At 38.3% G+C, this 27,586-nt stretch overlaps 1 protein-coding gene across 1 annotated transcript in view; it reads left to right on the top strand.

Moving 5' to 3' along the window:
• Positions 1–807: 807 nt before the first annotated feature.
• The window catches only part of LOC128373883 (uncharacterized), a 42,123-nt gene continuing 15,344 nt past the window's right edge, over positions 808–27,586 (top strand). Inside the window, exons 1-25 of the mRNA XM_053334077.1 lie at positions 808–904; positions 1,826–1,979; positions 2,104–2,296; positions 2,490–2,561; positions 2,860–4,759; positions 4,856–4,948; positions 5,608–5,721; positions 6,418–6,574; positions 8,724–8,916; positions 9,426–11,316; positions 11,438–11,515; positions 12,472–13,368; positions 13,633–13,706; positions 14,031–14,144; positions 14,395–14,555; positions 15,565–15,724; positions 15,850–16,044; positions 21,369–21,528; positions 23,100–23,158; positions 23,672–23,913; positions 24,472–24,652; positions 25,659–25,868; positions 26,307–26,457; positions 26,846–26,916; positions 27,172–27,264. Of these exons, the coding sequence (XP_053190052.1) occupies positions 2,520–2,561; positions 2,860–4,759; positions 4,856–4,948; positions 5,608–5,721; positions 6,418–6,574; positions 8,724–8,916; positions 9,426–11,316; positions 11,438–11,515; positions 12,472–13,368; positions 13,633–13,706; positions 14,031–14,144; positions 14,395–14,555; positions 15,565–15,724; positions 15,850–16,044; positions 21,369–21,528; positions 23,100–23,158; positions 23,672–23,913; positions 24,472–24,652; positions 25,659–25,868; positions 26,307–26,457; positions 26,846–26,916; positions 27,172–27,264 (7,236 nt within the window). The 5' untranslated portion in view covers positions 808–904; positions 1,826–1,979; positions 2,104–2,296; positions 2,490–2,519. The remainder of the gene's footprint in view (positions 905–1,825; positions 1,980–2,103; positions 2,297–2,489; positions 2,562–2,859; positions 4,760–4,855; positions 4,949–5,607; positions 5,722–6,417; positions 6,575–8,723; positions 8,917–9,425; positions 11,317–11,437; positions 11,516–12,471; positions 13,369–13,632; positions 13,707–14,030; positions 14,145–14,394; positions 14,556–15,564; positions 15,725–15,849; positions 16,045–21,368; positions 21,529–23,099; positions 23,159–23,671; positions 23,914–24,471; positions 24,653–25,658; positions 25,869–26,306; positions 26,458–26,845; positions 26,917–27,171; positions 27,265–27,586) is intronic.

The raw sequence follows: 27,586 nt of genomic DNA on the forward strand, positions 1-27,586 counted from the left end.
CTGGTTTAATATAAAACCAATCAGATAATACATTTTAGGCAGTGCAAGAGCCAATATTCCATGCTAACTCTTAGCTAGCTATCTGTACTATTGTCTTTGTTGTCATAGTTTCAACACAAATGTCTGCTCATGCCCACATATAGTGCACAGGTAGAAATGCACATGATGATGCCTATGTAAACACACAGCATTTGTTCAGGGAATTAGTGGCCAATGAAGACAACTGGGTTGCAACTAACAATTATTTTCATTATGAATTAATGTAATGACTGTAGTGTAAGATTTACACAAGCTGTCTGAGGGATATATTTTAAACTTATTTTGTAGTTGAATGAATCAAACTGGATTTAATTGAACCTGATCTGATTGCATCCAATTTTTATTGTCATTATCACTTAATCTATTGATAATATTTCAATTAATCAATTGGTTGTCTAAAAATGGAGATAAATATTGATCACTGTTTCCCAAAGCCAGGGATGATGTCCTCAAATGTCTTGTTTTGTCCACACTTCAAAGATATTCACTGTCATAGAGGATGAAAGAGACTACAAAATATTCATGTTTGAGAAGCTGGAATCAGAATTTCAGCTTTTTTTTCTGAAAAATATGATTAATTGGTTATCAAGCTAGCGAGTGATTCATTTCATAGTGCAATACCGACTAGTTATTGCAGCTCTACATGTAATGTTATGAAATATGTTCTTGTCAGTTAGGGAAGATCAGCAAGTTAATATGGTACATCAATGAAAGTCAGCTTTAACTCCTCATTACCCAAACCTAATTTAGTATCTTCGGAAAATTTTCAGGCAGTCATGGAAAACGGGAGAAAGCAACTAAGTCCTGAGCAAGATGCCCTGGAGCACATAGTTGCTTGCAAAGATAAACCCTTCTTGGAGGAAAGGTTTATAGACCACTTTAAAGGTAGGTATTGCATCTCCCATAGCAGTCAGATATCTGTCTTGATATTGGAGGGATCTCATGCTGGAGGGTCTCTGACCCTCTAAATCCATTATTGTGTATTGCAATTATGTGTTATGGTAAGGACTCATGATCCAAATATCATTAATGTTTCGGTGAGTCAGAGGAGAAGTTGGAGTGAACTAAGTGTCTTCCAGATATTATGTGTTAAGCTAAACAATATCATAGATTTACTAGATTATTGCCTACTTGTGCCTGTATACACCCTCTTGTAAATGTTAATGATTTTACACATCAAAGTTCGTTTACAGGTTTTAGGGAGTACCACTACATGTGAAAAAAGGTGTATAAAGCCTTTTGGGACTTACAAGCTAAATTTCATGTGGGGGTTAGGGTTAGAAAGAAAGATGTGAGGTTACCAGCACTCTGAAGCCTGCTCCTCAAATCTGCCAGTACCTAGAGGCTACATTAGATACTACTATCGTAACACACCAAAGTCTGTACAGTCAAGTGGCTCACGTTCAGCTGCATTGTGGGAAATGTAGGTACAAAATGTAGGTTTTGATTCTGTTAAAACAAAAAAACAAAAACACTGTCCATGTTATGGGAGTGCAATGCTAAATCAGTGGAGTACTCTTTGTAACAGCCAGGTATATTCATGTCCTTTGGCAGTTAAGACATAAAGGAAAAATCTACAGTGTTGCATTTCAGTTAGACAAGGCTGACTGAGGATACATTTAGGGTTTCAGTTTTTATACACTTTATTTGCATTTAGTATACAAGTGGTATGAAGTATAAAGACAGAATACCAAATGCATAGTAATCCAACAATCACAGTGACATTGTGACTCCAGTAACTGTTTCAGATTAAACACCAGCAAATTTTCATCTCATTATTTTATAGGGAGAGGTGTGGTCACCTCGGAAGCTATTGAACCATCCACCTTTGTTGTTGAATATCGGGGGAACATCTTTGCTCAAAGACAAAGGCCTAAGAAATGTGGCGATTCGCTGAACAATTACTTGTTTGAGTTTTCATGGATTGGAACACACTGGTGGTAAGTTATTTGGCACGTTAGCATGTTTTACACTTTGCCATAAAGGGGCCTTGCTGTTAGTAAATTCATATGTTCATGTAGTCATTTTAAGGACGGTTGACAAAGTTTTTTATTTTTCTTGCAGCATTGATGCTTCAGCAGAGGATGGGACCCTTGGAAGACTTGTGAATGATGATCACATAAGTCCTAACTGTGAAATTAAGAAAATTGTTTATGAAGGAAAGCCACACTTGTGCCTGTTTGCAGTGAAAAAAATATCTGTGGGTGAGGAGATAACTTACAATTATGGGGACTCCTCTTATCCATGGCGCTCAGGGGTAAGTTAATATTATGAAAAGGAACCTTGCATTTGATTTTGTATTAGACTTATAGGGCATGTTTTTGATGAAAATAAGTTTTTGACTTGGATGAATAAAATCCTCTTAGCCTGTGGTATTGTAATATAATACTGATATTTTTAATCCAGTTAAGTTTGATACTTTTTCACGTCTTTTACATCTGTATTTACAGGAATCCTATGATGAATTGAGTTCTTTCAACATGGAATCATGTCCTTCTTCATTAAATCCAAAGAATGAAATGGTATTTAAAAGACTACATTCAATGCATTTACCTCCAGTTTTTTTTCATGCCACCCCAGCAAATATACTGGTATGGCAATACTGTGTATAAATGTATACTCCCCCCCCCCCCCACCACCACCACCTTTTTAAAGCATATTGGTAAATTAGTAGATAGCCATTTTTCTGTTTGTTGTTGTTGTTATTATTATTATTATTATTATTATTATTATTATTATCATCATCATAATCATCATCATCATCATCATCATCATCATCATCATCATCATGAGATCTATAAAGTATCTCCATATTTCCAGTTTCAGAGCTCTGAAGCTTCCAGTTCTGAAGAATCCTGCTTTGATGATCATGAAGAATGTGATATTGGGCCAAGTCTTGATGATGACAGTTTTACCAACATCAATTGTCAGCTGGATTTCAGGGACAACTCACCTTTTACAGAATCAGATTCCTTTAAAGAGATGACTGCTTCATGTACCCAGCAGCAGGAGGAGGAGGAGGGGGAGGCTGCTTTCAGTTCTGATGAACACAGCTGGGATGAAGATGATGGAACTAGTGATGCTACACAAAAGTCCGAAGTCTCTGCTTACAACAATAAGAACTACTGTTATGTTTGTGGGAAAGGTGTGATTAAGAGCGCTCGACACCTTTTAACGCATGCTAATGAGGAGCCTGAAATCGCAGAAGTATTTTCATTACCAAAACACTCCAAGGAACGAAAACAGTTGCTTGATGATTTGCGCAACAGAGGAAATTACAAACATAATCAAGACGTGTTGAGAAATAACAGTGGAGAGCTGAAACTGCGAAGACGACCAACATCTACAGGAGTAACCTCTAAAACATGCACACACTGTCTATATTGTAAAGGCATGTTTCAACGTAAGGAGCTGTGGAGGCATGTAGCCAAATGCCCCGCTAAGACACAAAACTCAGCAAAAGGTGGCAAGACTAGAGTCTTAAGTGAGATTGCACTTGCAGAGTCACCATTCTCAGAAAAAGTTACATCTGATGTGTGGGAGATGCTTTTGACCATGAAACCAGATGAGATTGGTATGGCAGTTCAGAATGATTATCTTTTAATGCAGCTGGCTCAATATCTGTCCGAGAAGAGTGGCAATAAACCAAATAAACATGATGTCATCAGACAGAAGCTGAGAGAAATGGGAAGACTCTTGTTAGCGCTGAGAGAAAAATCAATATTTTCCTTTGAGGAGGCTATCAAACCTGAAAACTTCTACCGAGTTGCTGAGGCTGTCAAAGACATTGCTGGTTTTGATGAAAAGATGCAGTGCTACAAAACACCAAATCTTGCTTCAAAAATAGGACATTCACTCAAAGCAATAGGCAACATTGCCCTGGCTGAAGCTGATGGCAATGAAGAGATGATGAAAGACACAAAGAAATTCATGAAATTGTATGCAAAACAATGGACATCGCTTTTCTACAAAACAGTCCAGGCTTGGCAGAACGGACAAAGAGTAAACAACCCATCTACCATACCATTCACACATGATGTGCAGCTTTTCCACAAGTACCTAGAAACAGCATCAGCTTCTGCCATTGAAGGCCTGAAGATGTATGAAAACACACAGATCTACAGTGCACTTTGCAGAGTTACACTTGCACAGGCATCTGTCCTAAACAAATGTGTTCCTGAAGTTTCAAGAATGACACTCAAGGCATTTCAGGAAAGGGATGAAACTACCAAAGTGTTGTCCAAGAACTTCATCAGAATAAATACCCAAGGCAGGAGTGGCCAAAACGTTGCTGTCTTGTTGACCTCTGAACTTGTCGATGCAATAACGTTGCTTGTAAACAAGAGAGATGCGTGTGGAGTGCACAAACAAAATCCCTTCTTATTTGCAAGGCCTAACTCCTCTGCTACAAACTTCTACCACGGAAGGATCTGCATCAGAGCCTTTTCAAGCCTGTGTCGTTTGAAGAACCCAGAGTATTTCAGGTCGATGCATCTTTACAAGCACATTGCAAGAGTGTTCCAGATTCTCAACCTCGAGAATGACGAGCTGGATCACCTTGCTAAATTGCTGGGCCATGACATCCGGGCTGACAGGGACTATTATCGGTTGCCAGAGGCAGCTGTTGAACTTGCAAAAATCGCGAAGCTACTTCTGGCAATGGAGAAAGGGTCTCTGGAAAGATTCAAAGGAAACTCTCTTGAGGACATTGAGATTGAGGGTACGTTTTCTATGTAATATACTCTACCAGAGCTTGTTTGCGAGGAGACAAGGAACTTCTTAAGCATTACTTTTTGTATCTTGTTTTTCATTCAAGATGAATTGGAGTCAGATGTGGAGCAGAGCAACCCTGATAACGCAGATGCTGAGGAGGACAATGAAGAATCAGATTGCTTGCCTCAGCAGAGTGGTATGTGATGAAGAAGATAAACAATCCCAGTGCCTCCTGATCTGTAATACTCGTTCTTTCAGGATTCTTCTTCTCTGCCAGGGTCACTGAGGTTGATAGTGCAAATAGCTGTTTTATTGTCGTTAGCAATTTGCTCCAAGAAAGACAGTAAAAAAATTAAACCCTAAACACCTTGTAGGGGAGGCAAAATGCAATTCATATATTGTAACACAGAAAAAGTATTCATATGATATTATGATGTTTAGCATGTGCAGGTGTAGTGTACAAAGTATGAATAATTCCCATTGGACTTTCCATGATTGCTATAAGTGCAATCAAACAATCAGTAGTTCTGTTGTTTCTGTAATATTTAAAATACTAATCAAACTTTTTACTACTAGTTTGTATGTACTTCTTAGCATTGTGACTTCTTTGTGATTGAACCATTCAGATGTTTAACAGTTGTGAAAAGGTCTGTGGGTGAAATACTGTTGTAGGTATAGAATTAAAAATGCAGTCTCAGACCATGTCCAAAACTGTTGTTTGTTTTGTTTTTTAAACTTACCAGAGGTTACAGACAGTGAGTTGTTAAATAACGACACTACAGAAGAGGGGCGTTATTACCGATCTGTCTGAGTGATGTTTGCTTATGCTATTTAATATTTTGGAAAAATTTTCAGATGCAGTGGAACAACAGGGGAGTCAACTGAGTCCTGAGCAAGATGCCCTGGAGCACATAATGGCCTGCAGAGACAAACCGTCCCTGGAAGAAAGGTTTATTGACCCGTCTAAAGGTAAGTGTCTCCATCTCCCATAGCAGTCAATTTATTTGTGTTTCAGGGAGTCATTTACAACTGGCTGGAGGAGTTAGTCCCTCTTAATTTTTTTTTCTGTTTTGAGAAGGCATGATGTTATAACATTGACATTGTGGTTCAGTTCTGGTAGTGGGCCATTTTTCATGTCAACTCCCCAGCCTTTTCTCCCCATCATGTCTACTCTCTACTGCTGTTATGATAAAAAAAATAATAAAAATGCCGGCATCCCAAAATGTTTCCCTAAAAACAGTCAGGTTGTGATGGAAATGCTTTATTTGCAATAATGCAGAAGACACCTTAAAAAACTTTCTTTGTACACCTCCTAACAAATTTAGACTAACATGATGTAAACCAGATTAAATGGTCTTTAGTTTTTTCAGGGAGTCATTTATAATTTATAATTGTCATTATACTACCTAAACCAGTGGTCTTCAACCCTGCTCCTGGAGAGCTACTGCCCTGCATGTTTTCGGGTATCACCCCACTCTAACACACCTGATGCTAATTATTAGCTTGTTATCAAGCAGCTGAAGCTCATCAACAGGCTTCATAGCGAGTTTATTGTTAGAATCAGGTGTTAGAGTGGGGGGCTACCTAAAACATGCAGGGCAGTCGCTGTCTAGGAGCAGGGTTGGAGACCGTGGCCCTAAACTGTTTTTCTTTTTGCTTTCAAAGGAAGAGGTGTGTTCACCCTTGAATCCATTGCACCATCCACATTCGTTGTTGAATATCGGGGGAACATTTTCCCTCACCAAGAAACCGAGAACAAGAAATGTGGTGACACTCTGAATGGTTACTTCTTTGACTTCTCGTGGAATGAAAAAAACTGGCGGTGAGTTTACTGCTGGTTTTTTAGTTATTTGAATTGAATTGCCAATTTGCTAAATGAATTTCCATTTGAATAAAGGTGCAAGAATACCATGTTGATATGGAATTCACATAATTTAATTTTAGTTCCTAATTTTCATTGAGATAATTAAAACTGTAGTGAAGATTGCATTATCACTTTGCATATTGAATTGTGAATTGCCAAATGCATTTTCAAATTGCATGACAAAATTGAAGATTGAATTGCCATTTTGCAAAATGAATTGCCTTTATTTGCACATTACTGCACCGTAAATCGCAGTTGATGCAAAAAAAGTATACATCAGCATGCCTACACATCTCGTTTGTTTTAACCTCATGCATTATTTTCTCATGTGTTCAATTAGTATATACAATGTTTATATAATTATAAAAAAACTGTTTAACTTTCATTTATGAGTGTGGCTTTGGACAAGTTGCACGTAATGTAAAAAACATTTAAAAATATTTTATTCACTTATACGATTGAGTAGTTTCATAGAATGACAAAATGTCTTGCCACCATCATTCACTATTGGCGCTTTTCCATTATACAGTTCTAGCACTACTCAGCTCGACTCTACTCGGTTTGGTACCAGATACGTCGTTTTCCATTACTTCATAGTACCTCCTCAACATGGGCGGGGTCATCATAGCACGTCAGCCACCACACAAAGGAACGTCTACTCCTTGTCAAAGGACCACAGTGTAGTTTTGCACATAGAAGTCATGTTAACTCCTGTGAAACTCGCTGTAACTATTGTTGCCGGTATTTAAAAATGGCGGGCTTTGATTTTTTTTTTTTGTATACATATTTTATTGATGTAGGCTATAGGAAACAATACAAAGAGACAATAGAACAATACAATCACACAGTCGTTAATATATAACAACATAGCAGCCAGTGGGGGTTTCACTTAAAAAATATAAAGCAAAGTACATAACTCATGAGTCTATTTTAACAACAACAAAACGGGTTAAGTCTTTCCAGAACTTACTAGAGTGGAGACATTGCCAAAAAATATGGACAACAGTTTCAGGAAACCGATCACACAACAAGCCGTCAACACACAGGTCCTTTTTAAATTTGAGCAGATACTGTTTAGCAGGACAGTATCTGTGTATCAGCTTAAAAGTCACCTCTGTCACTTTATTAGTGAGGAGATATTTATAAGGTAGATTCCAGACATTACGCCAGTGCAAGTCAGGGACAAACCCCGCCCAGTAATGAACAGCAGCAGGAACAGTAGTTATGTCTTTCTGAAAGAGAGATCGAATAACATGGTTGTTGTTCTTTACCTTATTAGAGAAGCACATTTCTCCCACTGCGGTGGTTTTTGGGTCCAGAGGTAAACAAGTGGGCTGGGTAGTCCCTTTTGGTATGTTATCTTTTCTTTAATAGGTATGTTACAGATTTGGGGAGTGGTGCATTCTTTAAGTGAGAACAGTTCACATTTTTTCAAATTAAGGCAAAGACCCGATGCAGCTGAGCATATATCTATTATTTTGATAGCAGTGTGAACTTGGCTGGCATTTTTTAAGAAAAATGTGGTGGTGTCTGCCAGTTGGCTAATAATAACCTCTCTATCTGCTATAAAAAATCCCTTTCAATGGACTATTTTTAATATGGGTGGAAAGAAGTTGAGTACATAAAATAAATAAATAAGGTGAAGCAGGGCAGCCCTGCCGAATACCCTTTCGTAACTCAAATCTTGAGGATGTCCCACTTTTTAAACTGATGCAGCTATTAACATTATAATACAATGTTTTGACAGCTTTAGAGAAAAATTCACCAAAACCAAACATTTCAATCGTTCTAAATATAAAGTTATGTACCACAGTGTCGAATGCCTTTTATAAAAGTCTAAAAAGAGAATCAAACTATTGTCAGGACACAAAAATGAGTAATTAAATCAATAATCGGTGGCTGGCAGTCTGTTGACGTCACATTTTAGTATCGGCTCGCTTGGAACCTCGCCAGAGCAGGTACTAAAAAAGTACCAGGTACTATCCACCCTAATGGAAAAAACGTGTCGAGCCGAGTAGTGCTAGAAATGTATAATGGGAAAAGCTCTATTTGATAAAAGGCAGTCATTTTAGGAGGTGAAATTTCACCATGATTATTTTTCTTGCAGCATTGATGCTTCAATAGAGGACAAGACCCTCGGAAGACTTGTGAACGACGATCATATAAGTCCTAACTGCAAAATGAAGAAAATTGTCTGTGAGGGAAAACCACACTTATGCTTGTTTGCGGTGAAGAAAATATCCCCAGGCGAAGAGATAACTTACAAGTATGGGGATTCCTCTTATCCGTGGCGCTCAGGGGTAAGTTTATGTCAAACTATATGCCTTGGTTGTGAATGTAGTTTTAAATATATCACAGAACAGAAACAACTTCTCAACAACTGATGTACATATGTTTCCAATGTTCCTGGATTTACATAGTATGGACAGCATCAGTCTTTTTTAATGGGTTTGGGAGGTGCTGAGAGCTGGCTAACTACAGCAGCTAACTACTGGGTTTCAATGAAGCAGAGCTGCGTTTCTAACTCACTGAGCCTGTCCCCTAACCAAGTAAACATACTACATTTATTACATGTGCCATTATCGCTACAGGAGGCACAGAAATAGCAGTATCAATAAACCTGTAATATTAGCAATAATGAGTAAGCTAAAGAGTGAAGTCTAAAAAAGTGAACACAGAATACAGCACCTGCTTTGGGTATGTTAAGTTAAAATGTCAGCAGTTAATATTTTATGGTATTTTGAGAAATACATGATTAGCATAGTGTTGTGGGTGGTGTATGTAAATTATTCAAAATTACTTGTTCCAGGTTAAAGACTCAGCAGTCTGCAGTTCTGCAGAATCCTGCTGTGATGAAGAGTACCTACCTGACAGTGGACCAACCAGTGACAACCAGATGAACAATTCAGGTTTCACAGAGTCTGGTTGTTCTAAACAGCAGAGCTCAGATGCTTCATTCGTGCAGCAGGAGGACAAAGGGAATGACAGCCCTGAGGGGTCCGACTCTGATAGTGACTCCTCACACAGTGATGCTTCATCACAGTCTGAAGACCCTCACTGCACCAGCAAAAATTACTGTTATGTTTGTGGGGAATCGAAGGCCAAAATTTCTCGTCACCTTTTCACCCACAAAAATGAAGAAGCGGATATCGCTAAAGCGTTTGCATTACGTCGAAAATCCAAGGAACGGAAAAGACTACTGAATGAGTTACGAAACAGAGGAAATTTTAAACATAATCAGAAGGTTTTGAAGAGTAACCAAGGACCACTGAAATTGATAAGAAAATTAAGCATTTCCAACACTGATAAAAAAGAGCTTGCAGTCTGTCTCTATTGTAAAGGCATGCATGTTCGCAGGCACATGTGGCGACATTTGCAAAAGTGTCCTGCAAAGAAATATACGCAATCTCCAGTAGTGGTCAAGACTAAAATCTCAACTATGGTTGCTGTTGCAGAGTCACCTGACTCCCAGGGACTTTCGTCAGATTTGAGAAACGTCCTTAAGAAGCTGAAGGATGATGAGGTTGCTTCTGTAGTTCGGAATGATTCCCACATACTGCAGCTGGCGCAGTACATACACCTCTATAATGAAGGTAAAACAAAAAACGTTTCACACATCCAACAGAAACTGAGGGAAATGGGAAGACTCCTGTTGCAACTGAGAACAAAGTCTATATTCAGCTTTGAAGAAGCTATCAAACCACAAAACTTCAGCAAACTTGCTGAAGCTGTGAAAGAGGTTGCAGGTTTCAGTGAAGAGATGAAGTCATGTAACAGACCAAGTGTCTACCGGAAATTGGGAATGTCACTGAAGAACCTTGCCAACATTAATCTTGCCAGGGCCTTAAAAGAAAATGCTGATAAACAGACAATAGAAGAAGCGGAGACATTTGTGAAATTGTGTGCTGAAGAATGGATCTACGTCCACTCATCACAACCAAATGTGGATGGCCTGTCAACGATACCGTTCATACAGGATATTCAGCTCCTCTACCAGTGCATGGATAAGACCGCATCCTCTGCAGTTGAAAGCCTGACGATGTACGAGAGCCCACCAGTCTATATTGCACTTCTCAGAGTCACAGTTGCACAAGTGTCAGTCTACAACAAATCTGCGCTAGACGTTTCAACAGTAACACTCAAGTCATTCAAGGAATGGGAGGAAACTGAGCTTCTTGACAACACTGTTGTCTGCCAGTCACAGTTTGAGCAAATTCTGTCCAAGCGCTTCATGAAGGTCAATGTCATGATCAGTGGAGACAAAAAACTAGCAGTTACACTTACACCTGAAGTGCTCAGTGCGATAAAACTGCTTGTGAGCAAGAGAGAATCATGTGATGTACATGAAAGTAACCCCTTCTTATTTGGGAGGCCTGCTGCCAAATGTATTGGCTACTTAAAGGGACGCCAGTGTGTCCAGACTTTTGTAGATCGGTGTAAGGCAAAGAATCCCGAGCACCTCAGGTCTCTTTTCTTTCATAAGCACATTCTGAGAGTGTTCCAGATTCTCAGCCTCACAAACAACGAACTTGATCAGCTAAGCAAACTGCTGGGCTGTGATATTCGGACGGACAGAGATTACTATCAGTCACCAGAGGCAGCTGTCGACATCGCAAAGATTTCAGAGCTACTGTCGGCAATGGAGAATGGATCTCTTGAAAGATTCAAAGGGAAGTCTCTTGAGGAAATTGAGTTTGCAGGTATGTGTCAAATTAAATACTTAAATTTCTAACCTGCCAGGATAAGAGTGTGTTTTTTGTTGACAACTGGCTTAACATTATATATATATATATAATTTCATGATAATGCTTTCCTTTGAAGACAAATGGGAGCCAGAGGCGGAGCAGGACAACCCTAAAGTCAGTGATGCTGAGGAGGGCCATGATGAATCAGAAAGGGGTATGTCAAAAATACCGAAACACTAGTATATCTATTATACAGTGTTTCAGAGTAGTTTTCCCAACAGAGATTACCAGGGCCACTGAAGCTGAAAAGTCACATTACTACATACCACACTGACAAAAGTTTATCCTCCCATAAATCCAAATGAAGACAGAAAAGTTAAACATTTTAATATGGTGTTACAATTAAAGTTATTTTGTGCACTAATGAGGAAAAAATTCAATAGATTTTTTAATCTCTACCTAATTTTTGGTTTGTTTTTACAAAATTGACATTAGAGATTTCAGTGCTACATATTACACATTAGACAGTTGCCAAAATAGTGGCGGATTAGTTTAAAAGTCCACATCAAAACAATGACACTTGAGATAATGATGTATTTTACTTTACAGCTTAAGTCTCAACCAATAAATGACAAGCTTTGTTTTCTTAAAAAAAACACACACACAGTATATGAAACCAAGGATAGGGAGAGTTTACATTAATATAGTCAAAGATGAATGAAAATGTGGTCACCGAATTGATCTACAAATTACAAAATCATTTTTTATTCACTAAATGTTTGTCATTTAAGCTTTTCAGTGAATGCATTGCTTTGCTTTATGTACAAAATGCAATAAATTGCTCAGGACAAAGCCACTACCTTCAGAATTTTTAGTGTTAGACAGTAAGAAACTGAAATTCTTCACTCAAATTGGTCAAAGTGTGAGTTTTATTAACTAACAAGGAGTTGGGTGTCTTGAAAATTACTATTGGATTTAGGTGACTTAGTTTTAGAGATTTGGTCGCATTGTTTCAAAATCTTTATTATCTATACGATCTATGAATTGTAAGAAACCCAGTAGGAACAATTGGAGAGGATCTTTTTGTCTTCACCAGCAAAGCAGAAATAAAACCTGTAAATAAAAAGTAATTAGCAAACAAGAAAAATAACCTTCCTCTTTCTCCTCCAGGTCGTTCCTCTTCAAACTCTTCTTTTAAGAAAACCAGCAGAGTTCGCCAAGTTTCTTCAAGGAAACGTGGCCGATCCAAGAAAAGTGAGTCTTCTGAGCTGAATAATGAGAAACGTGATGCAGTGACCACAGAGAAGGATGACAGGCCAGATGAAATGTCTCTGAGCTGTGCTGTCAACACACGAGAGGGAAGACCATCTCGTAGCAAAGCCAAGGCATCAAACATTTGTTTTAGTGATGATGACGATGACATGAATGTGGACTTCGACATGGACTTCGACATGGACTTCGACACCGATGAGGAACTTCCTGTCTCTCCTCCAGGTCATTCCTCTTCGAAACGCTCCTTTTCAGCTTTAAAAAAAACTAGCAGCGTTTGCCAAGTCCCTCCAAGGAAACGTGGCCGACCCAAAAAAACTGAGTCTAAAAAGGCATCTTCTGAGCTGAATGATGAGAAACGTGATGCAGTGAACACAGAGAAGGATGACAAGCCAGAGGAAATGTCTCTGAGCTTTGATGTCAACACACGAGAGGAAAGACCATCTTGTAGCAAGGACAACGCATCAAACATTTGTTTTAGTGATGATGACGAAGACATGAACGTGGACTTTGACATGGACATAGACACCGATGATGACATGGACAGAAATCCGGAAAATTATAGCGGCAGTGATACAAACAGCCCAGCAGCAACACCTGTGATAAAAGATGTCACGAAGAAGAGGGACAGTCACAGCGGTGATAAGAAGAAAGACAGTTCTTCCAAGTCTGCCCCAGATATGGACCTTGAAGGGAGCATGGACAGCGATGCAGAGAAAGAAAATCAAAAGAAAGGAGGGGAAGAAAGTAACTTGATGGATGTGGATTGCAGGTATTCATCTGCCACCTTAAATACAGGTAAAATAATCTCCATACTGTGCTTCTCAGTAGTGTATTGTGTTCTCATTAAATTAATCAATATATATGAGACATTTATTTAAAATTAGTGTTTTCCCCTCTGTACATTATCTTCCTTAACCCTTAACTGGGGGGGGTGGGGGGTGTTGAATACTTTTTACAGGTACCCTGTGTATCTGTATAAAGATGCTAATCCTAAATCCTATTTATTTTTTATAAATATTTGTGTTTCTCATTTCTAACCTTTCAATACATTTTTTATAGTAAAGAAGAGCAAATTGTTGGCTGCACTGGCTGGTACGAAACAATTGAAGATATTAATCCCAAAACTGGACATAGTGAGTAACCACTTTCCTACCTAACCTGTTTTCTGTCATTGAAACTGGTTCATAGTTAGTTTTTTTATATTCAAACTTTTGACAACCACATGACTTTTCTACTGTATAATGACAAATTTACGCATTTTCACTTTTAGTTGTGGATTTCTTTTCCTCTGGTGTTGCTTAGTTACTCACACTGTCAGTCACACACATGTATAAAAATAGAAAAAGAATAAACATAATTTTCTATTGTAATATATGATGTAGTCGTTAAATTTCATATCCTTTTCTGTACAAGGATCACAGTGTTCATAATAGATGATTTGTGTTTTTTTGTCCTAGGAGAAGTTGCAGTCTCCAGTCCACATGTACCAGTTACCACCCTGTAACTCTGTTGAGAGGCCAGTCGGATATCCACCAATCCAAGACAACGACAACGAGCCTATCCCTGAAAAGGTAGGAAAACTCACTTCAGAGTCTTTGCTCCTCTGACATTTCAAATACCAACACTAAGTGTAAGTGTTGTAATTTTTAGCCATTTTTAATCGATTGAGTGCAAAGACTGAAAAAAGCATTGGTCTTAATGCAAATCTATTCTGAATGTCATATTTTTGTCTTTAGTTCATTTGCATTCATGTGTATAAAACCTACCCAACAAAATCAAATTATCAAATGAACAAAAGAAATTTGTTCTTTTGCATATCAGGACATACGGATGAACTGCTCCCACTGCAAGAAGAGCATGCTGAAGGGCCAAACAGCTTTCCAGAAGAAGGGATTCACGGATGTCTTCTGCACAAAAAGCTGCCTGTTTCAAATGTTTCCCATCAACAAAAGAGCTGTCAAGACATGTCATTACTGCCTCAAGTGAGTCTGTGAAATACATCACCTAATCTCAGTGGACTACACTGGTGTTCTTGTGCACTGTAGTAGTACAAACCACATTTTAGTGGTTTAAATATTTGAATGAACTTGCAGGCAGTCACAGTTTTCCAGTTATTTCAGTGTGGTAGAAAAGCAACTAGTGGAGCCTTAAAACTTGCTTCTATCATGGTGTAAATGTGTGCGGTTGTTTTAAAGTTGCTTGTTTGAACCTCCAGTGATTCTTACCTTTGACAACAGTGAATACACTTATTATTTATTGTCTGTGTATTTCTACAATTTCATAATGTTCTCAAAAAAGGAAACAAAAGGCTGCCTAGAGGGCAAAAACAAATCTGAAAAAGGACAGTGTGCTTTGGATAATGTAGATGTTAAACCTGCAATATGGTTTTTTTGCTTTTTATTTTGATTGGATAACTTATTTGCAAACAAGTTCATGAAGCAGAAACAGAGCAGCATTAACATTTATTTGGCTTAATGTTTGTGTCCACTGTACCTTTGTAGCTCTGGTCTAGTCTTCACTTACTCCTAAGGAAAATATCTGGTCCTCAGCTGTTAAATGTTCCACTATGTTCACTAGATATCTTTGCCTATTTGCATTTTGGTGATGGGCAGATAGTGTACAGTCCATTTTTATCTGCTTTGCTGACAACAGCTGTGAGATTGGTGAAGTGAATCAAAACAGTAAAGTTTCAAGTCTTAAAACCAAAACAATGAATGGAATCACTTCGAGCAGCCGCTTTCACATTACACATAATCATTTAATTCATTATTATAAAAATGTTGATTATAGGTGCTATTATAGATACCAAGTGTTTCTATAATGTAGAAAAACACATCCTTCAAAGTAATTTAATAAGCTAATCAAGCAGGCCTCTCATCGTCTTCATTTCCCTGATTACCTGATCAAATCTTTTCATACACAAATGATAGTATCAGCTTAATTACCATGTTAAAGGCTAATATTAATGGTTTCCCCTCTTTATTCTGTCAGGGAGATGACAGAGCTTTCGGACCTCATCATGGCTGCAGTGGACAAAAAGGGAACTATGAAGGATTTCTGCAGTCCAGCGTGCCTTCTCTCTTTCAAGTCCAACCCTGAGTCCACCCAGACACCGCAGTCAATCTGCTGCCAGTGTTACAAAACCTGCACTGTAAGAAAAATGTATATATTCATATCATTAAAATGTTTTTTTAAAATAATTGCCAACAAAAATGTTTATTTTAATTTATAAACTCTTTGTCATGCTCACTTTTCCTTTCGTCATCCCTTCTATAGAGCACATGTGAGCTCACCCTGGACGAGTCTGTCTACAAGTTTTGCAACTTTGCCTGCTTGGAAGTTTTCCGCAGTTACAACATGACCGTCTGTGAGAACTGCAACACCTACTGCCACAGGAAACCGCTTGTCCTGAAGATGGAGGAGGGCACCAAAACCATCTGCAGCGACAAATGCCTGGACGAGTTCAAAGAGGTGCAGAAAAAAACGATGTTACGGTCAATTAATTTATTAATATTCATCTCTACAGGGACAGGCCATTAGGAGCATGCTGTCTTTTCCAAGGCCACCCTGAATACAGAACATACAGAACATAAAAACAATGTTTACACTATACAAATTCAAAGTAACAAACAACAAGATTTACAACAGACATACAAACAGAGACAGCATTCGAAGACGTTCAACCATGTTTGAAATAATTTGACAGAAAACAAACAGGGAATGTCTTTTGGTGTAATGATTTATCCACCACTTGCACCGAAACACTGCATGCACATAATAGGACAACAGTAGGCACATTTAGAGCCAATCATTCCATAGATGTTAAGTATAGGATTATTCTAGATTTTTTTATGAAATAAATATAATCAGATAATCCCATTCAACTTTATTATCCAAAGGAAACATGTGGGGAGAAAGTTGATTTAATCAGAGATGCAAAACATAGACAGATGGAATACAAAACTACTAGCTTTTGCTGCTAACCTCCTATCCTCCTACAAAATAAAAACACACTACTTTAATCCACTCAAACACAAAAAATGTTGCCAAAAATGCACTTAACTGCAGTTATGACTATAGAATTTAAAATAAGATAAAAAAAAAAAAAAAAAAGCAAAGTAACAAAATTTAAATGATCAGGTGAAATACACTTTAAGCTGTGGTTATTCTATATATATATTTCTTACTGTCAGCAAATCCCATAAAAGACCAAAACCAACAACCCTGTCTGTGACACTCTGCCAACCAGCAGTGAGCTAATATCATTTTTAGCCCACTCAAACAGGAGTATTTACTGAGGCAGGATTAGATGGTGCATTTGTTATATGCACATTTGGGTGTGCTTGTGAATATCGTCAGAGTCTGTCACACCGTCTATTTGTGCAGTTGTAGTAATGAGCACAAAGAGGCCAAAAAGCACATATTCCCCACAAGGACTTCCTGTTGAAAAATGGAAACTGAAATAGTACAGGCTAGTGGTGGTGTTGGTGTACTGGAGTGGATTACATTTAACAGTGCTGTTTATATTTTGCCCCCAGGTGTTCCCAATCAGCCCATAGACTTTTTTTCTTACATTGTGGTGATATTCCAGATTTTTTAAATTGTTTTTCTCGACTCAAGTTTTACAAAGATAATGGCCACTGGGAAAAATTAGCTCAGATCTCAGACAGTCAGATGTCAGTGTTAAATGAGAATGGCAAAAACGGGGAGAGGGGGGGGGTATTGTGGCAAAAGGTAAACTCATCAAGGGCAGGAGTGACCAAGGCTCTGCTCTGCTGTTTTTGAGATGCAGGTTGTTGTTGAGTTGATGCTTTTTGGCTGCTGGCAGCACATGTACCGTAATTGCAGGAGTAGATGAGCAGTTGCATTGTGGCTTTTTAAAAACATTTTTTAATTTGCATCGTAGCTTCTTTTAATTTGCGTTGTGGTGTTTGCAATTCGCTGACCTTTCTCGGCCACCGTATACTGTACATGTATGTTTGTACAATAAAAAAGGAAGGAAAGAAAGATGAGCAGGCGCTTGTAGGGGGGCGGGTAACTTCTCATTACCGTGTTTTACTTGTCGGCTCCGTTTCTGGTCAGGTTGCGTTGACACAGTCGGCATAAAGTGAAGAATATCCACTTGTTTCCATCTTCACATCTTCTTCGAGACCACTGTTGAAAAATGATGTGTTTCGTACCGGGCTGTGGAAATGTCCGCAAGTCAAAAATATCCACACAGCACAAATTTCACATTTTCCCCCCCAACCCGGCGCTGTGCCGCAAGTGGCTTGAAGCCATCAGAAACCCTCGTTTCGACCCGACAGTGACAACCGCGTCCATGGCCCGGACCCACGGACTGCGTGTGTGCAGCGACCACTTCACACACAAGGACTACATCGGAAGACAGAGGACTTACTACGCAGCGCTGAAGAAAGGAACTGTCCCATCACTTTTCCCCTGGACAGAGCCTGAATCTCACACTGTCACTTCACCGACAACAAGTCTGTCCCATCAAGAGGTAACCGTGAGTCTGCACTGATGAGCACTGAAGCTGGACAACTCACTTATAAATATATATTTATCTGGTACTGGCAGTTTCTAACATTAACAACTTCCTGGATCACGCATATTGTAATGCCTCTATCTGCAGTGTTGGGGAGTAATTATAGTTACATGTAACGACGTTATGTTATTTAATTGCAAAATAAATGGACAGTTACTGAGGGGGGAAAAAAATGTAATTAAGTTACAGTTACCTATGAATATTGATGATTACAAAGGAGGTTACATCTGAAGTCAGACCTTTTAAGATTTTGCTCAGGAGGAGGGCTTTTCACAATTTATTATTTATTAATAATTAACATGTTACTGAATACATATATTGCTTTATTTAATTCTTTGAAATCAATTTAAAAAAATGTTTTTTAAGTAAATCATGATGAGGGCTTAAATGGTGTCACAGTACCTTTTGACTTTTTACAGTAAAATATGTTCTATCTATATTCCAAAATCTACATGAACTAATGAGTAAAAGAGAAAATCGCACTTTATAAGAAATGATCTCCCATATAAATCAAGTCAGTATCCATGAAAAACACCCTATTAGATTTTGGTGGCTTAAAGCTGCAATTCCTACTGCAAATTGCCAGAATCCACCGCGACCGGACAAAAAGACCCAATCAGAGCCAGGATTGTGTCTGGTGGAGTGTCTGACAGCTGTCAATCACTGCACACAGTCCCCTCCCCCTTCCTCCTCAGCTTGGTCAAGCTCATATCTCCGAGCGCGGCTTCAGGAGTGTAGAGAAAGTAATGGCGCAGCAACAACCATCAGCGAGGACAAAACTACCCATACCTCCGTTACCAACAACAGCATACACGCGTGCACATACATGGTCGCGCATGTCAGCCTCCTCTGGGGGAGGGACTTTGGAGGCAGGGCAGGAGTGCAGCGGAGAGGGAGGGGAGGGATCTGAAAGTTGTACTTCTTCAAATTTGATGCTAAGTCCTCTCTCTCCTCAAAGTTACCTTAATGGGTTTACTTACCCTAACAGTTGAAAACATTTGTTATGAAATTAGAACAGTAATCAAAAAGTAATCAAATGTAATATGTGACATTGTTTTGAGAATTGAATTGCTGCCCTGGACGGCTGCCTGTATCAAAATCTACCGCCACTGCTAAAAAGAATCAACAATAAATAAGATAAAATAGGATAAAATAAATAAAATGCTGTATACAGTAAACTGGATCTTTGTGTAAATAAAAATGCAATATATAAATGTCTAATATTCAGAAGTTCCTAAGATTGCATACATGTGAACGTTCTGTAGAGGCAGATATGTCTGCATCATAGTGAAATGTGAAAACAACAAGAAAGGCAAAAGGTCAAGAGTTGTACCAGGTTGGGGATGTCATGACAAGCCTTTTAAGGAGTTGTTTTTACCATATTGATATCCTCAAAGGGGATCAGGACGTCAACACTTACGACAAAGTTGTTTAGAATTCCAGGAAACCGAATCTTGGCTGGAACACGTCAGGTCAAGTTGACCAGAGACACACGCACTAACAAATGACGCCCACATGCCGACGGTAGTATAAAGAGTCTGAAGGGGCACGAATCGGGGCTGTTTTCGCTGTTCTGCTGTTTCATTGGTGTCTGCAGTGTTTTGCTGTGTCATCAATAAAGATCCCAGTTGGCTGTTGGACAACTTCTGTTCTCAGTCTCTTACTTTAAAGATGACTGAAGTTAAGTAATCCAGTAGTAATTAGTCTACATAGTTGTCTTTGAAGGGAAGCGAAGGTTGGTTGTGGCTCTGAGGAGCATCCTCCCTGCGCGGGTGAAATGGCCCTAACAAGGTAAGGCAATTTTTGTTTCAAAAAATTCCTTACACTAATTCTGAATTGGTTTACGAAGTAAGGTACTTAAAAACATGTACAGAATCAGTCTTTTTTAAACTGTGAGTGAGTGGTGTACGGTTTGAGTCTTAATCCTAGTCCTAGTCAGTGGAGTGGGAGGTACTGGTTGCTGTGGTGTTGTGCAGTCTGATGGCTGATGGTATGAAATTAGGCCACTATTATTAGTCTGTGGATCTGTCTCAAAATAAACTGCTGTGGGTGTATTCATGGTTATGAAGGAAGACGTCCTCCAGTACAGCAGCAGGGTGTTGTGTGTTTATCAGTGTTTGGGCAAAAAGAAACCTGTGGGCACAGAGGAATGAGATATATTAAGCTTTTGCTGCACGGGTAATGCTTGTTAAATGCTTGTTAGGATAAATTCATTGTTTGTTTTTGGTCTTTTAGTGGGATTTTATTGACAGTAACAATAAAAACAGTTTTATGGTTAGCACATTAACCTTCCTGTTGGCCTTGGGTCAATTTTGACTGTGGAGCACAACAGGCATTAACTCAAAAATGAGGCATACATTCATTTAAATTAGGTCTATTGACTATAATTTTCAAAAATATGTGAGTTGGCCAAAAAGGTCTAACACAGAATTCGGTCATTTACACCTTATGCTTTATAAACAGTCAAACCAAACTAGGTCAGTTTTAACCCGTGAGGACAAAAGTTGCATGGTCAATGGGAAGACAACAGGAGGAATTACTGGTCTATAAAATGTCAAAAGAATTCAAAATATTTCCTTCTTAAGTTTCCAGAGCACAAGCTGACCCCTTGTAATTGTGTTTTCTGTACAACCAACAGCCCCAAACCCAAAGAGGTTTTTCCACAGACATGGGAACATGTGCAACATATGCTGCTAAAACAGCCTCTTCTCTTCTAGGAGGGCTTTCCACAAGATTTTGGAGTGTGACAGCAGGGATTTCTCCCCATTTAGCTACAATTAGTGAAGTCCAATTTTTCAAGTCCAGTTTTTTAAGATAGCATTTCACTTTGAAGTAAAGGACTTAGCCTAAAGCATTTAAAACAGCTCCAGTCATACTATATAGTGTATTTTGAGGCCAGCGTGAACTCTGATAGTGACATTACAGCACCTATGTTCATAACAACTTCACTTGTAATAGAATAGCTCTTACCAATTTACAACCAAACACAAAATCAATTGCATTAAGTCTGTACTCAGTAAAAACCAAAAGTGAATTTAGTTGTCAAAGGAGGAAACAACACCAAAATTGGACCAATTTACCACAAAAGCTCAAATTAAACTTACATCTCAGATGGGCACCCTTAATATCTACCATCAGTATTCAAGCTAACAAGACTATGAGACGCCTGCACACTGAAAAGTTTTTTTTGAGACAACTAATCATCCTTAGATATCGCTGACTCTCTGTCTTCTGTTTTATTACACGGCAGAATATCAACACACCTCACAAGTGTACCATGTGCAACACATGTCAACCGGTCTCCAACATGATTGCCCACAAAAATGATGACGACACTGTGGAACTCTTCTGCTCTCGAACCTGTGTGACGTCCTACAAGCTACGGCCTGTAACTGTTTACAAGCTTCAAGGTACCAGACAATAACTTTATCAAGATAGCTTTTTCTTTTTCTTGATCTTTCTCCTCTCTGCCTTTTTTCAGGCTTAAAACTGAAAAAAAGCCTGTGATGGTGTAGATGGGTGTTATTATACAGCGGGTAAAATAAGTATTGAACACATCATCATTTTTCTCAGTAAATATATTTCCAAAGGTGCTATTGACATGAAAGTTTCACCAGAGGCCTGTACTACGAAGCTGGATTAACCTATCCAGGATCTCTCTCCGTTACCTGGGTTGACTTAACCAGATCTTCGCAGTCCAGGATAAGCGGTACTACGAAGCTGGTTATCAACTCGGTAAATCAACCCAGGGTTTTCCAATCTGGATCAGTGCGCGTTCACATAAAGGGGAGGTGTTTGCAGCGTCTGACCAATCACAAACATGCAGAAACCCTGCAGAGCAGCCTACTTTACCCTTTACCATGGAGGAGCAGACAATTATTCTTCATAAATATGAAGAATTCAAACATCATCCAGGCCAAAAGTAACTCTGATGCTGCAGCAAAAGCCAGGAAGGAATGCTGGCAGAAAATTGCCGACTCTGTTAATGTGTAAATTCACGAGATCATACAATATTAATATATCAGACAATATAAACGGACAGCACTCTGATCACACAATGCCACTTTATTACGGCACAGACGTTTGGGGCAGATCGCTTCCTCAGTGCCCTTCCTTTCATAAGAGACATTAAGTTAATTTAATATTCAACATTCAAAATACAAACCTATTATGCGCTACAACCATTTGAGTGAATGATTTCAAACCAACTGTATAACATACAGAATAATATCCCTCATGTGCCTCAAGGTTTATTTTACAAATATATATTTTCGTCAATTTTTTACAATTACAATAAATAAATACAGTTATTATGCTCCCTGACACTTTGATCTCAGGATGTCAAACCTACAGAATAATATCCCCCACGTGCCTCAATGATTATTTTTTAAATATATGTTTTGGCCAATTAAAAAATTGCATCTATCACTAAAAACTCATTCTCTCCTAAGCGCTCCTCTCATGATCCGCGCACCAATGTTGACAGGATCTTTTAAGAATGGGCAGGTCATTTTCTAAGAGAGCTGATTGGTCAGGAGGTGGTGCTTTTGTACTCATTGATCTCTTATCCAGAACATAACCTGCTCCGGAGCAGGTTAGCTGTTCAGCATAAGTTACCATGGTGATTTACCCCGGTAAGAAGTGAACCAGCTTCGTAGTACGGAAAACCCAGAGTTAACCCTGAAGTTACCTCGATAAGAGAAAATCCAGCTTCGTAGTACAGGCCTCTGATGTCAGTAGAAACCCAAGTAATCCACACATACAAAGAAACCAAAATAAATAAGCTCAGAAATTGATTGTAACCACTTTATTAGAAACATCATAAGACATGATCCTTGTAAGGTTATTGCTATTGCGCAGTCTGTAGGCAACATTACTTTTCTCTCTCTATTATGGGTTGGGCACACTGAAGACCATATGAGGGTCAGAAAAGACAGAAGTGTCTACAGCTCACACATCATGTTTCTGATTCTCCCTTCAGGAAAGGCTCGGATGAAGAAGTGGCGTAAAGGCACACAATCAAATGAAAAAACAAATACTGTGAGTATATTTCATACAGCAAATTTATTTCACACAGTGACAATTAAAAATGTAAAGTCATGAGATAAATGTGTAACAGATGGCCACTACATAAAGCAGACATGTTTGCATGTTGCTGTCCTTGTTTTCATGTTTTGTAATGTATTGACTTGACTGAGACACAAGAGGAATGCAATGAGAGAGACAATGAAATGGAAGAGAAAGAGGCTGAAACAAGACTGAGTAATACAAAATGTTATCAATAAATAAACAAGATTTCATTAAAAAAGTATTTAATCAAATATTTTAGTTCAGTAACAAAGGTTGTCAGATTTGATCCTTGCTAGCAGGGTTACATGCACGGCTCTTAATCAAGGTCAAAGTTGCCGTTATTGTTTACTGAAGAAGAAAATTATCCTGGATTTCATGAATCACTGCTTTAAATCGTACATGTCAGTCACTTAATGAATAAATAAACATTTGCAAACACTACTTTGCTACTAACTACTACAACATTTACTGTTTATCTGACAGGAGGATGGACAGGTGGGCTCAGACCAAAACGATGTGTCTCCAGCTGCAAACTCAGCGAACATGCCAACATTAACCATCGCAGACTCATGTATTCTTTGTTGCCACTGCGGAAAGAGTCTGCCGAGAGGACAGACACTTTACCAGCCGAGAAACTCACAAGAGGTTTTTTGCTCTGCCTCCTGCCTCTCTGTAAGGCATCCCCACATCAACTTAGCCACCAAAAGCTGCTACAACTGCTGTCAGTAAGTAAAGGATGCTTTATTTCATACTTTTCCATTTCTGTTCATCATTTGTTCTCCTTTTCTTAGGATGGTTTCTAAGGATGAATGACATCTTGGGACCACATTAGTGTTTTTTATAAATATATAAATCAAAATCACTTTTACCATAATGTACAACAATGTTTAGGGCCACAGTTGAGGAAAAAAGTTTTTTAATTAAGTCATAAAATTATGAAAAAAATGTAGTATTATTCAAGAAAAAAGTGAGAATATTTGGAAAAAAAACTCCATCATATTCTAATTTAATAAAAAAGAATTTTGTTTTGAGAGTAAAATATAATTTCTGAATTAGGTTAGGTTGATTGAATTACCTGTGCATGTTTTAGTCTTTCCATACTATGAGCACACTGTATTACAGGTGGATTACTGTACTCAATGTAGACATATCTGGGTTATTGCCTTGCCATTATTATATCTCAAACTCTCTAATATTAATGTGCTAGTGTTTAGTATTACATTTCTTTGTTCTGAAAATATTGGTGAATGTCATCTTGAACTAATTCCTCGTCTTTCCCTCAGGGTGATAATGCGACCTCACAATATCATCCTGGCTCCGGTGGATGATTCAGGAACTATAAAGGAGTTGTGCAGTTCGACTTGCCTCGCTTTTGTCCAATCCAAAATTAAAATGGCTGCTCCAAAACTTCCACCGAAGGAAGGACCTCGGGCAGAGTGCCGGATGTGTGGAAGATACTGCAAGGTAAGGAAAACAGAAATGGAATGATTTTAATATTTTACTGAAGGGATAGTGCACTCAAATGTTGATCTGACATATTTAAAGGGTAACATGGGTTCAAAAAATCTGTTCTATATGTTTCTTATTGTTAACAAACCTCACAAGAAGACCAAAACTAACATTACCTTTTTCTGTGTCTCAATACTTTCCAACTTCCTAAACTGTCTGTGACTCTCAGCTTCAAGCAAATGCATTGTTTTAATGAGAAAAAAAGTCTAAGCAATTTCCTAAAGTAGTTAGATACTGGAGTTCTTGGGAAATGTGACTGAAACAGCAGTAAATAGTGCAGATGCTGGAGACTATTTGTTGCTGTTTCAACTATTACACATGATGACTATTTCTGGGGGCAGTGTTAGTGGCACAGCAGTTTCTGTGTTCATAATGAGGAAATATGTCACCCAGTTCAGTGGTGTGGCTTATAGACACACATACACAAAGTTTAAAAAAAAACAAAAAAACACCATCGTCTCTGTGATTAAACACAGCAGTCTGGTGAACACATTGATCAAGTTTGTTTAACAGAGAATTTGGGACCCTCTCAGTCATCTTTTATTCATAAAGCCCTGGATGTTTTTTACTTCAAAGTCTCCGCATTATCCACATAGCTGTAGGAAGTTCAGTCAGTCCTAAAGTTCAATGTTCGATCTGCTAGGACTTAAAAAATAACCAGTTGGATGCAATATACCTGCATGAACAACTAATGAGCAATTCTCATTCTCATAGTTTTTGGACAACAATTAATCCTATGACACAGAGTAACAAGATGTCAGGCCTTGGCCACACTGTACATACTGTAGTAGGATCAATTCATTAAATCCTTTTTATAGCAGATGGCAATAAGATAAATAAAGATTATCTTATCTTTTAAATGATATATATGACCTATATTAAATATATGTAAACATGTTTTTTTCTCTATTACTTAATAATTACATGCAGTAACCTACACCTGCTCTTTTGTCATCCTCAGTGCAAATACAAGCTGACCATCAATGATACGCTCTACCGAGTGTGCGGCGACGCATGCTTCATCAAGTATCACGAAGTCAACAACTTGCCTTTGTTTACCTGCGACATCTGCAACACCCTCGATATCAATGTTGACAAACGGCTCTTGTTGGTGACAGAAGACGGCGATAAAACGATCTGCAGTGAAGAATGTCTGGTCAAGTTCAAAGAGGTGCGGGAAACAAACGACAAAAGTCATGATCACTTAATTTTAGCCCGTTTTAGTTTACAGTATTCAGTTTATTTGTTCAGTACCACGCTGTGATTTAAAATGCATTGATTCAAAAATCTAAATTCTGTCAGCGTTCTTAGGTAAAATAAATGTTGGATGTTAACAAACATTAGAACAGAGAAACGTGTACACTTTCAGTAACACTTGAGGTATAAAAAGAGATTTGAATACTTAATAAAAGAAAACAACTTTTGCAGCTCATATTCAAACAGCAGAATTAAATCATTTCTTTTTGATACATTCAAAATTCTCGCTATTTAGTAAAACTTAAAAGTTACAGGTACAATCACATGGAGTCTCACACTACCGGTTAGTGGTTATTTAACCTGTACACTGTCTGACATTGTTATTCTTCTCTCTTTTGTAATAACTCTGCAGGAAGTCAAGTCATCTCAGTTGTGCACCATGTGCCAGACGTCCCATCGGTTGTCAGATATGGTCGAAAACAAAAACGACGAGGGCAAGTTGAACTTCTTCTGCAGCATCCGATGCATGATGGTATACAAGGCCCAGTCGCTCACTGAGTCAGGTAGTGTACTGACACATGTTTAAAATAATCTTTTCCCTTTCTCACAACTTGGACTCTTTCCATTGTCTTCATGTATTGCATATATTAACTGTTTAATGAATTACTGAATAACTGAATAGCAACAAACATAAGATAAAGAACTGTTTATCTTCTGTTCTGTAAGATTGTACTCAGTGAAAAAGAATAAAACCTGAATTTAATTTTAAGCATATGCCACAGACTTCACTTTTGCTTGACTTGAGAATCTGTTTCAAGTGTCTCGAGCAAAAGAAATAATCTTTCTGAACCACCATTTGTTATAAATCTCCAACCTGAAAGAAAACAATTTTAGTTGTTTTTTGTTGTTGTTTTGATTTTTCACAATCACACATTTTGAACGTTTCTTTAGGGACGAAAAGCCCATCATCGGAAGAGAATGACATCAGAGAAGTAAAGCCATTAGTACCAAAGTTGGAGTTTGTGAGTATCACGTTTAATTTAGTCTTCTCTCAATATTGTAAAACACTGATTTAAGGTTTCACTTGATTATAACAAAGTTTCTGATTTGAACATCCACATCATGAGCATAGTGTCTACTGTTTATGTAGAGATGGTGCTGATATACAGTTTAGCTGCTGATTTTGTTGCTGACTATATATTAACACCAGAAAGTTGGTGGGAGATGTCTGTCATTGTCGCTGATATTACACAGCTAATCCAGCTTCTCTCCTCAAGATAAAAGAAGAGCCCATTGATGAGGAGTACAACCAGAATCTCCCATCCTCTGTATCTATAGCAGACATCAAGGATGAGCCAAATATGAAAAAGGTACACACACTTCTCTTACAGAAAAAAATATGCTGAATAAATCATGACTGCTGGAAAAAATTAGAAATAAAGTCTGTCTTTCCCATCATTAATTTCTTAAAGTGGCTGTAATCCATATTTTTAGATTAGTAATGGGTGATATGGCTCCTTGTATGTGAGAGGTTGCTTGTAGTGCCACAAAGAATAATCACCTGACTCTGCAGTTCAGTTTTTAAAAAACTTTGAATTTTGTGTAATATAGAATACAAATGCAAAGTTAGCGACTAGCTGTTGAACATAGTGGAGCATTTAGCAGCTAAATTGCCAGATATTTCCCTCAGAA

Source organism: Scomber japonicus, chromosome 15, assembly GCF_027409825.1.
Source record: "Scomber japonicus isolate fScoJap1 chromosome 15, fScoJap1.pri, whole genome shotgun sequence".
Lineage (NCBI taxonomy): Eukaryota > Metazoa > Chordata > Actinopteri > Scombriformes > Scombridae > Scomber > Scomber japonicus.